The sequence below is a fragment of the Poromitra crassiceps genome, assembly GCF_964638095.1.
Source record: "Poromitra crassiceps genome assembly, chromosome: 28".
NCBI lineage: Eukaryota > Metazoa > Chordata > Actinopteri > Beryciformes > Melamphaidae > Poromitra > Poromitra crassiceps.
In genome coordinates, this window is record NC_139651.1 from 17,870,947 (window position 1) to 17,883,298 (window position 12,352).

The window sequence follows — 12,352 nt, forward strand, 5'->3', positions numbered from 1 at the left end:
TTAATGCCTGTAATAAATAGACAAAAGAAAAAACGAGGTGAACAGACTTTGCTGTGAGGAGCTGTCAGAAAGTTTCACCTGTCTCTCCTAAACTATCCACACATCTCCTGTGCTGCTGACGTATCCTCCGTCTCGCTCCCTTCACGTCTGTGGACGGTAGAGATAGAAACAAACCACGGGGACTTTATTGCTGTCATTACTACAGCCGTGTGTAACACAGGTCACCATCCGAACACAACAGGAACGATACAGGTAGGTAACGCTAACGACGGCTAGCTTCCTATAAACGCTGCTCTTACTTAGGCTGTGACTTGAGAGCTGCAGCGCTATGTCGAGAACATGGCGGCGGTGGGCGTGGCCGTACGTGAGTTACCTCAATGGAATAAGGTCTATTGTGCAGCACACGGCTCATTTCTCTCAGAAAGAGTTTTCCTGAGCCTATCATGGTTCCTCTGTGAAACACCTGGATTCACCTGCTCAGTCAGTTCGTAGGAAGAGCAGGTGGCAAGTGGCACATACACATCCCCACACACAAACACACACACACACACACACACACACACACACACGCACACACGCATACGTGCACATGTGCGCACACACACACACACACACACACACACACACACACACACACACACACACACTATAGAGAAAATGTGCTGCGCCCAATATACATTATCATCCCCTCTCTCTCTGTCCCTATCTTTCCTGTCTATCAACTGTCCTGTCAAATGAAGCCCAAAATGCCCCAACATATAATCTTAAAAAATATATAGACGGTTTTAACTTGAACAACATAAATACATGCTAATACAGTAGCTGGCAGGAAATAAGCTAGGTTTCTATATAATAGGAACAATTCCGTGAAAAGCGTCTATATGTGAGGGAAATGATAGCCTCTCTGTAGCCTTGTATTTGAAGACCTTCTTGAAAAGATGAAAGTGATTTTGCCAGCCTGAAGCTGTAGGTTCATCTGGAGTCTTTAGCTGTGAGTCTAGATGTTCTAGGTGGTTGAGGATGTCAGAACACAACATAACTGCACACTCTGTAAGAGATAGTTGATCGCTCCGGGTCTGTAAGGGTGTATTCACACCTGTAGGTCGTTTGCTTTGTTCCGATTCAGGTACTTAATTGATACAATTGTTGCATTTGTGCCTTGGTTCATTTGTGTTCACACAGCCACAAATCAAACGGTCCAAATAGTATTGCCAAGCCTCCTGGATTGGCAAGGAGACACTCCTATTAGGCTATCGGGAATTTGGAGATAGAAGATCAAAGACCCTCGCAACTTCGATCTGCTATTATACTATCACAGAGACTTCAGAGGATTAGCCTACACATGTGAACACCTGTCCTGTCAGGAATAAAATATGAATAAATAATTTAATAATAACCTACGGACATTTCAAGGAAGACATGCAATCAGTCTGATTGTCTGATTGAACCCGACAATCTTATCACAAAGAAGGCTGGCTCTGATTACCACGATTTGTTTTCATTTATTGAATGGAGACCAGAGGTAAGTTGATTGAGTTCAAACTGCTGATGTGATGATCCAAAAATCCCCCAAAGTTTATCCATGCAAGTCACAAGTCGCCAAAACAGGATCTGAATGAAGATGTTGTTTTTAAACGATAAAAATATTTGTTCTTCAGGCCATTACGCACAGCGCAGCTGACTACGGCAGCTGGTTTATCCAAAAATGCGCACTGTTTCCTGCAGTTGTGTCGGATCGAGGTCGGATCACGTTCTCACCACAAACGAACCGCAACAGAGTTTGTTTAAAGCGGACAGAGACCACCCTTTCTTGGCGATCTCGGTCCGCTTGTTTTGTCCCGCATCCGAGTGCGATGGCTGTGTTCACACTCCCCCAAACGAACCGCACCAAGGGGGAAAACGCTCTGTGTTTCGGACCAACTGCTCCAAACGAGATAGGTGTGAATACACCCTAGAGGAGTTCTGCTTTTGGTAGCCACTGTCTGCGTCTTTGTGCTGCTGAATTGGAGGCACCCTCAGATTAATGACACCACTGCACTTAATCCATAATGCATTTGTGTTTGCTGCATTGTGTTCTACGCAAGGAGATTGCAACTTTCGTTCGCCGATGAGATATTTTCATCACAAAGACATCGCAGACGTCACCTTACTCCCTCAGACACACCAAGGGCAAGCTGCAGTCCTGATGCCAGTAATGTCCTCCAGGGAACATTGAGTCAGAGGCTTCAGGACTGAGTGCCTTATTAAAATGTAAAGGAGTTGCAGCTCATATGGCTGACTTTATGACACTGTATTTAATGACATAGCATTGTTTCTTCTGATAGGCCTGATCTAAGAGCCATACAAACGGCACAATGCAATTGGCTTTGACCATTAGAATCTTAAATCAATCTGAGATCAAGTCTGATTTATTCCCTAACAAAACTGTGTGTGTGTGTGTGTGTGTGTGTGTGTGTGTGTGTGTGTGTGTGTGTGTGTGTGTGTGTGTGTGTGTGTGTGTGTGTGTGCGTGCGTGCGTGCGTGCGTGCGTGCGTGCGTGCGAGTGCACAGGTATTCCGCTGGTGGATAAAAACAATGAAGTGAAAGCAAGTGAGAGGGCAGAGGAAGAAGTGATACTCTGAGAGTGGGAGAGAGACTAAGGAGGAGAGAGAGAGAGAGAGAGAGAGAGAGAGAGAGAGAGAGAGAGAGAGAGAGGGGGGGGGCTGTGAAGGACATCAGTACAGATCAGACATCGCTGTGGACCAGACAGTCAGAAAAACAGAAAATCTGATTGGACGACGACGGGGAACAGAGATGGGCCTGATGTCAGAGTATAAATTATAGGGTTCGATAGATGTGGAAAACACCACACTGCACTCCCGGATGGTTCTGTGAAAATAAACCATCTGACGTTGTCAGGTTAGCACGGTGCTGCTGCCAAGCATAGAAATGAGGAGAATAAAAGGAAGAAGAAATACATTTTAGAGGACGACACAAGTTAAAAATATTCATGTCTATTATTAAAACTATTCATCTTAATTTGTCAGTGCCTTGTTCAATTTCCTAGCAGCATGGCTATGTTTTAAAATATTAAAATATGAAATATTAGCGCTGCAGTGCATCCACTCTCTGGTGACTCATGATATGGACACACACTGTGTGTGTGTGTGTGTGTGTGTGTGTGTGTGTGTGTGTGTGTGTGTGTGTGTGTGTGTGTACACAGTAACTAGTCATGCAGAAAGGAAATGATATCACCACATGACATGGTGCCAGTTGGCGGGGTCAGTGTCATATCCTGTCCTGCTTGTGTTGCCACAGACAGCCAGTGATTTCCCATGGTTCCATGCAGAGTGGCTGAGTGGTTAGAGAGACACAGCTCTTCAGCTGGCTTCAAGCACAGCAAGTATCTCACCTGCCACCTCAAGTGTCCTTGAGCAAGAGTCGGGGGTGCTGTTGAGCCTGACCTTTGACCCCGGCATGCAGCAGATATTAGCCCTCATATCCCCTCAAATGATCTATCATTAGCGGTAAGCCTGTACAGCAGGACTGCAACCCTGTTTTATTTGTTAGGATGTATCTTCTTCTTGTTCTGCCTCTAAATGAATTGGACCTCAGAGACAAATTCATTGTTACACACGTTGATTTTCATTTCAGCCATTTTCCACCATTGTGAATTTTATGCATCTATGCAATTTTTCTGCTATTTCTCTCACATCATCCTGTCTCCAGAAAAATCCTATATCGCATAAATCAATAGCAGATCGATTGATTTTAGACTCCTAGAGTAATATACATTTTGGCCTGTATTTTTGGGATGGGCCCAGAAGTGCCAGATCACATTTGGTCATGCTGAATACTGCCACCATCAGGACAAATTGGCAATTGTTTATAATGATAATACCTCAAGCACCGTTTCATCTGCACTTGCAGGACTTTACATGAAATTGTCCATCGATGAGATGTTGAACTTTTCCATAATGATGAATCACGCTTCAGTTCTCACATCAAATGATTTGCTCCATGGGCTTGTACCCCACTAAAGGCTTGCATCTGTAGTCACAGCTATATTTATTTATGATTTATTCTTGCTCAGAGGTCATATAAAGGAAGCTGCACTAGCGCCGCCCCGTAGAGCCGACATGTCCACTCTATCTGCGAGACGATCTGCGAGCCGATCTGCTCATCTGCACAACAATCCGTCTTTGGGTGGCACGCTGCCGTATAGCCAAGGAAATGCAGGAAACGTGACTCCTTCCAGAGCATTTTGCAAACTGTTTCCACTTTCCAGCTTTACTTTACTCACCAGTTTGACGTTTTCTGCTCCAAAATAATGCAGGTTGTAAAGTACCTATTCAACACCGCCTCGCATCCAGCGCATCGCGCCTCCTCAGCTGCTGTTGCCAAAGAACTTGCAAAGAACTGACACTCCAACACACAGCTATACTCCGCCATTTTGGACAGACTAGGCGACACAGTCAATTCCTCCGGCTACTGTTTTTCAGGCCAAAATGGCAGCTGCGCTGCTTTCATAACTACACTAATACTCAGAGTTTTCTAATACATAATGACATCAATCACCTGCAGACTTTTCAAACAGATTTGATTGCGTGATGATGTTTTCTTTGTTGTGTTTGTGAGGGCCACATTTTCTAGTATTCAATATTTTCTTTGATTTTCTTTTTTACCCCTAAAATAACATTTAGTAATGTAGCTACAACACTGACCAGATCCAATTGTACAGTATATAGGCTATCTATAGCCTAAATCTATCTACTGTATATATAGATGATATATTATACATTATAAGATATCAAATTACATCATATAATACAACAATATAATGATAATATAATTTGATATTTAGGTGATTGATTAAAAGACACCAAAACATTGGGCTAAACAGGGGTAAATAGCCTATTTATTTTTGGGGGTAAAAAATATCTTAAAATCAAACACGTAGGCTATTTGATTTTAAAGTGTAGCCTACACCAACACACAACATCATCCTGCAATGAAATATGTTAGACAAGTATCCTTCATACTTTTGCCACGAACAGCTACAGCGAACAGGCTCGTCAATGCTTTTCCGCGCTGGCCCTATGCTAGGTTTCCACCTAGCCTTGTTTTTTCTCCCACTACCAATGATTTTTACCAACCTGGATTTCTCCAGAGAAGACTTTCTCAACATAGTCTTTCATCACACCCTCATTTCACACCAGTCACTGATACAGATCTATGACCATTGCCACCCCCCCCCCCCCCTCTCTCTCTCTCTCTCTCTCTTTAGCATCTCTCTCCCCCTCTCAGGATGACACACACACACACACACACACACACACACACACACACACACACACAGACACACACACACACACACACACACACAGTCAATTTGATTGATACAAAGGGTCACTGGTCTTGTTTGCTGGTCTCTATCACAGCTTTAAGAAGGTCAGGCCACACTTTGATCCAGAACAGCTGAGGCGTAAAATGAACTTTCATATCTGACAGAACATGAAGCTTTGGTCCTGCTGTTGTGACGGCAGGCTAATGCTGTGCTCACTGACCTGTGTTCTTATTATGTGATCAAGCCCACTGTCGGGAGCAAAATTAGTTTATTAGGGTGCGTGTGTGTGTGTGTGTGTGCACGTGCACATGTGTGTACGTGTGTGTGTGTGTGTGTGTGTGTGTGTGTGCTCACGTGCACATGTGTGTGTGTGTGTGTGTGTACACGTGTGTGCGCGCACGCTTGTGCCAAATCAGAATTATTGGAGCTTTGTCAACATAACATAACACATATTCACAACATGCCATTTGGTCGACACTTTTATCCCTCATTTTTCACTGTGATGTGTCAATATGGTTAGGCTCATTTTGCAGTTTGATGTGTGATTTATAACATGCTCTCTCATGGAAACCTGATGAAAAAACGTGAGACACGCACAATCCAAACCTGTGTAGGGCAGGTGCAGAGCTCCAGGCAGGAATTAGTAGAGAAAAGAATAAAGCTCCAGTTGAGTGTTTTTATTTAACACCAATGGGTAACGTTTGGGGCACCCTGCCCTTCCTCTCATGGAAACGTATCATCACTCTCTCACTGGAGAGTGTGATGAATACGTCTGCATGCACTTGTGAAACTCCTCTGCTCTATTTTATTCACACTGTAGATCAGTTCCCAAAACTTCAGAACCCCGCGGCCCACTTTGAAATGTAAAAATCTCCCGGGGCCGACCCGACGCTTTCATCACAACTCAGCATCAGCATCACTTTGGGAATCACTGCTGTAGAAATGAAATTGGACAAGCACAGGAAACATGATTACTGGAGTCAACATTTGCACTGACCTTCCCAATGAACTACATTATTTAGGAATCTTCCTATCCGCTGTGACTATGTCTGTTTCAATCACTTCACTATGTTCCATTCCTGGGTCAGTTATGAATTGAAATCCTCTCCTTTCTTTGGACTGTTTGCTTTAGTTTAAGAGAGATGTGCTAGTTGAACTCCTTCCAACTCGAGTCCTGGACTCATTTTCAGGACTCGTGACTCGACTGGACGTTAATTTATAGATTTTTTTTTCAGGTACGAGATGAATCTTGAGTGACCATAGAACATTTGATTTGATTTGATTTGATTTGATTTGATTTGATTTAATTTAATTTAATTTAATTTAATTTAATTTAATTTAATTTAATTTAATTTAATTTAATTTAATTTAATTTAATTTAATTGGATTTAATTGGATTGGATTGGATTGGATTGGATTGGATTTGGACTCAGGTAATAAGGACTCGACTCTGACTCTTCTTTGGCGACTCAGACTTGGACTTGAACACGACTCGAAACACTGGACTCGAGATATAACGACTCGACTACAACACGGGCCGTCCACTCTGCCAGACAAGATCAATCACACTCAGAGAGTGATTTCAAATTGTAATTTGACCCAATTCTTCATCGCTCTTCTGTCAGCTCTAATTCTTGCTCTGTTGACTCCTTGACTGATCTGTCACCTTTTCTCCTCTTCTTTTCCCCACTTCTCTTCCTTCCTCTCGTTCTCTGTCCGTCTGTCTGTCAGAGTAAAGATGCCGGCATCCGGACTCTGGTCATGTTGGATGAACAGGGAGGTAAGTCGGCACAGAGAGAGAGAGATCACTAAACACACTTTTTTACTCTCTTCTGCTCTCGCTGTTGTGTCCTGATTCTCTTTCGCTGCTATTCTATTTTTACGCTGTATACCAGGAGAGCTGACGTCAGAGGCACATCCGGTTTACATGTAGCCTGATTCTGTAGACTCCCATTCCAATTTATGACACCATACTTTTTCTACATTCTCAGAAATGACCTTTGTGTTTCCATTATTACAAAGAGAGAGGTTTGCAATTTCTTTCAATGACTGCGTTTACATGCACACTAAAATAAACCCATTATTATTGGATTTCTAGAGTTACCGGATTAGCAAGTGGTGATGTAAACGGCATAAATCCATATCCTTTACCGGATAAAGGCCGTTATCGGTTTATGAGAAATTCGATATAAACACACCTACTGTAGCTTTCTACTGAATCATCGGTTTCATTCAGTGCACGGCCCAAACTCTACAGTATGTCCATTTACGCACTTTGAGGTGAGTTCCTGCTATTTACTCAAGTGCATGTAAACGTGGAAATCAGATTGTCAGTTACCTGATTATTCTGTTACCTGATTATCCTCAGTTATCTGATTATTTTCCGTTATGTTATTATGGACCCTTCTCACGGGGGCCATTTTGTGTCGAAAAGGCAGGGTAAACACAGGTGCAAGCAAAACACGAATGAGGGTTTCAAACTTCCATGATTGGAATTTGGAAACCCTCATTAGTGTTTTGCTTGCGCCTGTGTTTATTCTGCCTTTTCGACACAAAATGGCCCCCGCGAAAAGGGTCTATAGTGTGTATGTAAACACTCATTATGGGCTTCTATCAAGCTGTCACATGAGTTCCAGCTGCTGTGACCAACACTGTTATACTGGATGTCTTCCGCTTTGCCTCCCTATAATACACCTTTATGCTCCTTGGCTAGACACATGAGTATTATCTTAGTCTTATTTCACTTTCATTGATGACCATATTTTAGCCATGTATTATATTTGGCCATGTCCTACAAAGCAGTAGAGCGAGGATATACAGCACTGTACTTTCAAACCACGTGAATGATTTGGACTGTGCTACTTTATCGCTGGTGTGGTCCTGATAGTAGATACTTTCACTTCGTCCTCTTTTGTGAGGGCAAACAATGATCAGTTTGTCTGGTAATGACAAACACACATCTCTCTCATCCACTCCCCATCATCCACTCCACATCCACTCCACATCCACTCCACTTCTACCTCTGTAGCATCCCTGGGTTATGGCTCGGCCCACCATTTCAAACATTTTTTTTGGTACAAATAAGTAAGTAATTCTTTATTTCTATAGCACCTTTCACAGCACGAGGTCACAAAGTGCTTCACAGAGAAACAGAGTCGAAATGACAATAAAACTATGAGGTAAAAAACACACAAGAAGCAACGATGAACAAGATGCCTACATGATAAAAGACACAGGGAAAAACGATATCAATAATAACTGGCTAACCGAAGGCTTGCCGGAACAGAAAGGTCTTTAGCTGTTTCTTAAAAATACCCACGGAGGAAGAGGCTCTTAGGTCCAGGGAGAGAGCGTTCCAAAGCGTTCCAAAGCTTTTAAAGCTACAGCTTTAAAAGCGCGGTCACCTTTTGTTTTGAGCCTGGTCCGGGGTACGACCTGGTCGGAGGACCTCAGTGACCGGCTGGTAGCATAGGGCTGGAGGAGGTCGGTGATATAGGAGGGAGCTTCCTCATGCAAGGCCCTAAAAGTTTAGTCACCAGAACCTTCAAATGAAACCTGAAACCCATAGGGAAAGCAACGCAAAACAACGATGCACCATGGTGCCAAATTGCCATCACTATGTAAACTGTGCCAACTGCTATTTTACGGAGGACTTTACACCTAGTAAGGGGTAGGTGTAAGATTTCAGTTGTAACTTATGCCTACATTGGAACTATTTCACTTAGTCCAACTGTCATTCTTTTAGTAGTGTGTGTAAACTCTGTTTGTAGTATTGCGGAGGGTGAAACAAGGTGGTGTTTTCGTAATTGAAGAACTTATCTGTTAATTCAGGAGAAAACAGACATCAAAATCAACTTGAACTTGAACTTTATTGTGTCCCCGAAGGGCAATTGACTTTGCAGCAAGAACAATAAAAAAGTACAGAGACATATATAGACATGGAGTACAATAAGGTGACCTGAATACAGTGGACTACTGTAGAAGGCCAACAACTAGTCATTGGTGACCAGCCTTCACATAGTGCAAATATCACCACAGCAATTACAACTAAAACATCAGGACAGATCAAATGGACAATGCCAGGATGTGTCCATATACAAGTACCAGGGTCAAGTGCATGATAGTCATTATAAAGTGCATGATAGTCATTATAAGCCACAACAACAAACCTTAGACTTGTGAATATAGCCTAAGGACTCACTAGCTCCTCCCCTGGCCGGTATTCAGAAGAGAAATGGCTGTGTGGGTGAAGGATTGCGTATACCTGTTACTCTTAATAGGGGATAAATCAATCTATACCTGGAGCCAGAAGGCAAGAGCTGGAATTCAGGGATGGGGGCTGTCAGATAGGATGTCGGATAGGATGTCAGATAGGATGCTTCCTACCTGTCTGTTGAACAGCTCAGACAGCATACTCTGCTGGACTCCTTTCATCTTCCTGCTCACTTTCACTATCTTGGATAGTGAGTGTGTGGCCTTGATGCTGAGGTGGCCATACCAACAAAATAAAGGAAACAGACTCAATGTAAGGTCTATAAAATAGGATCATGAGGGTCTTGTCGACATGAAACTGAGACCATTTTCAGAGGCATGCATGCAAAGGACTGGTCACCTCCCCCTTATTTAGACTCTGTAAACAACACACCAGTGTAGATAAGAGGCAGATTTATTGTGTATAGGAAGGTTAAGTGTGTGTGTGTGTGTGTGTGTGTGTGTGTGTGTGTGCGTGCGTGCGTGCGTGCGCGCGCGTGCGTGCGTGCGTGCGTGCGTGTGTGTGCAGGCATGTGCATGTGCATGCACGTGTGTGTGTGTGTGTAAGACAGAAATAGTGTGTTCATGTATTATCAAAGGGTTGTGTTTTGTTCCATGCGTGAAAGAGCAACCTAATTGGCTTGTCAAAGGAACAGATCGCCTCTCTCTCCCTCCTCCCCCTCTTCTCCCTCCTCCCCCTCTTCTCCCTCCTCCCCCTCTCTCTCCTCCCCCTCCTCTTCTCCCTCCTCCCCCTCTCTCCTCCCCCTCCTCTCTCTCTCCTCCCCCCTCTTATCTCTCTCCCTCCCCTTCTCTCTCTCCCTCCTCCCCCTCTCTCCCTCCTCCACCTCTTCTCTCCCCCTCTCTCTCCCTCCCCTCTCTCTCTCTCTCTCTCTCCCTCCCCCTCCTCTCTCTCTCTCTCTCCCTCCCCTCTCTCTCTCTCTCTCTCCCTCCCCCTCTCCTCTCTCTCTCTCTCTCTCTCCCTCCCCCTCCCCTCTCTCTCTCTCTCTCCAGAGTAATGGCTGACCCAGTGCAGCACTCAGTGCTGTTAACGTAGGACAGCAATCAATTCACAGATTTAAATTACCTCTGCCTCTCAGCAAAATGTCCTCTACACCTGATCCCTGCCATCTGTCTTCTCTCTCTCTCCACTGTTTCTCTCTCCTCTTCTCTCTCCTCTGCTGTTCTCTCTCTCCTCTTCTTTCTCATCGGGTCTTCCCTATCCTCCCTTTTCTCTCTTGATCTCTACCCTTCTGTTCCTCCGGAGGCAACCAGAACAGTTGTACACAGGATGCCTGGGATTACTTTGGCTTACAACTGTGTTATAGCTCTCTCTCTCTCTCTCTCTCTCTCTCTCTCTCTCTCTCTCTCCTCTCTCTCTCTCTCTCATTTCACTACTCTACCTCTTTTCTCTTGCTCAATATGCCTCTCTATCACTCTTGCAAGTTACAGTATGTTTCGATCCAAATGTCACAAAAAAGTGAACAAATTGTAATAAGCTTCCTATATATAAATCTAAATGTTTTAGTCTTTCAATAATTGATTATGACGGTACTGCTCAGTGTTGGCCAAACTGATGTTGGCCATATTAATATGATAATGGCTATACAACTAGCCTCATACATGCATTTCACATTACATTACATTACGTCATTTGGCAGACGTCTTTATCCAAAGCGACTTACAATAACACATTTTTGTCAGCAATAGAGCAATCAGTTAAGGTTAGTTTTTCAGTGATTCGGCCGTCCTCCTGACCGAAGGTGGAAGCTCGTTCCACCATTGAGGTGCCAGGGACGAGAAGAGTCGCGAACGGGATGAGCGACTTTTGAGCCCCCGTAGCGAAGGAGGGGCGAGGCGTCCTGCACTGGTGGAGGAGCGGAGGGAACGGTGAGAGATTTGGAGCCTGACCATAGATTGTAAGTACAGAGCAGCTGTCTGGTGTACTGCCCTGTAGGCCAGAACCAGTGTTTTGAATTTAATGCGTGCCGAGATGGGAAGCCAGTGAAGGTCCCGGAAGAGGGGAGTGACATGAGAGAATTTGGGTTGGTTGAATACCAGACGGGCTGCAGCGTTCTGAATGAGCTGAAGCGGTCGGATGGCTGTAGCAGGTAGCCCAGCCAGAAGAACATTGCAGTAGTCAAGGCGAGAGATGACAAGTGCATGTTTTTGAATGGAGTTTGGTGACACATACACTCACCGTGGCAACAACTTGAAAGCGGAGTACAGCGGTGACCAGTGAGTGACCAGAAAACGGAGGGGGAGCAACATCAGTGAATTTGTGAACAACACCGCCACCATCTGGCGGAGTCAGGTTAACCAGGATCAGCATCAGCACGCAAATCGGCGCCTAGATCGTCTGGACGAGTGGAGATGTAGGGCCGTTGGCGCATGCGCACACCGGCCAAAAACAATGAGTGATCTCCCTATTGATTATAATAATATGAATGATTACATTTATAGTTCAGTTTTCTTAAAAAGTGTTTTTTGTTATCAATTTTTTTATTTCTTTGACATGGGACAAACACATACACATAACAAAAACACAAACCCATAACAAGAAATTAAGCCCTATCCCCCACCCCAGGCAGCAACCAGTATACATTGCAATTGGCCTTATTATCTTGTCAGATCAGGAGAAAGAAAAATCTGAGAAATTGAGAAAAATAAAACAAAAAACTATCAGCTTGTATTATTTAGAATATACATTAGGTTTTCTTAAAAAGTTAAAATGTCGGGAACAAACTCAACTCATCTATTCAGATATAATAAAGGGAA

The 12,352-nt window shown here is 43.8% G+C and overlaps 1 protein-coding gene across 1 annotated transcript in view; it reads left to right on the forward strand.

Annotated features, from left to right (window-relative positions):
• The window catches only part of LOC310799627 (synaptosomal-associated protein 25-A-like), a gene marked incomplete at its 5' end in the record, with an annotated part of 42,852 nt that overhangs the window by 12,062 nt on the left and 18,438 nt on the right, over window positions 1-12,352 (forward strand). The window contains one exon of the mRNA XM_083662216.1: window positions 7,058-7,106. Coding sequence (XP_083518342.1) covers window positions 7,058-7,106 — 49 coding nt within the window. The remainder of the gene's footprint in view (window positions 1-7,057; window positions 7,107-12,352) is intronic.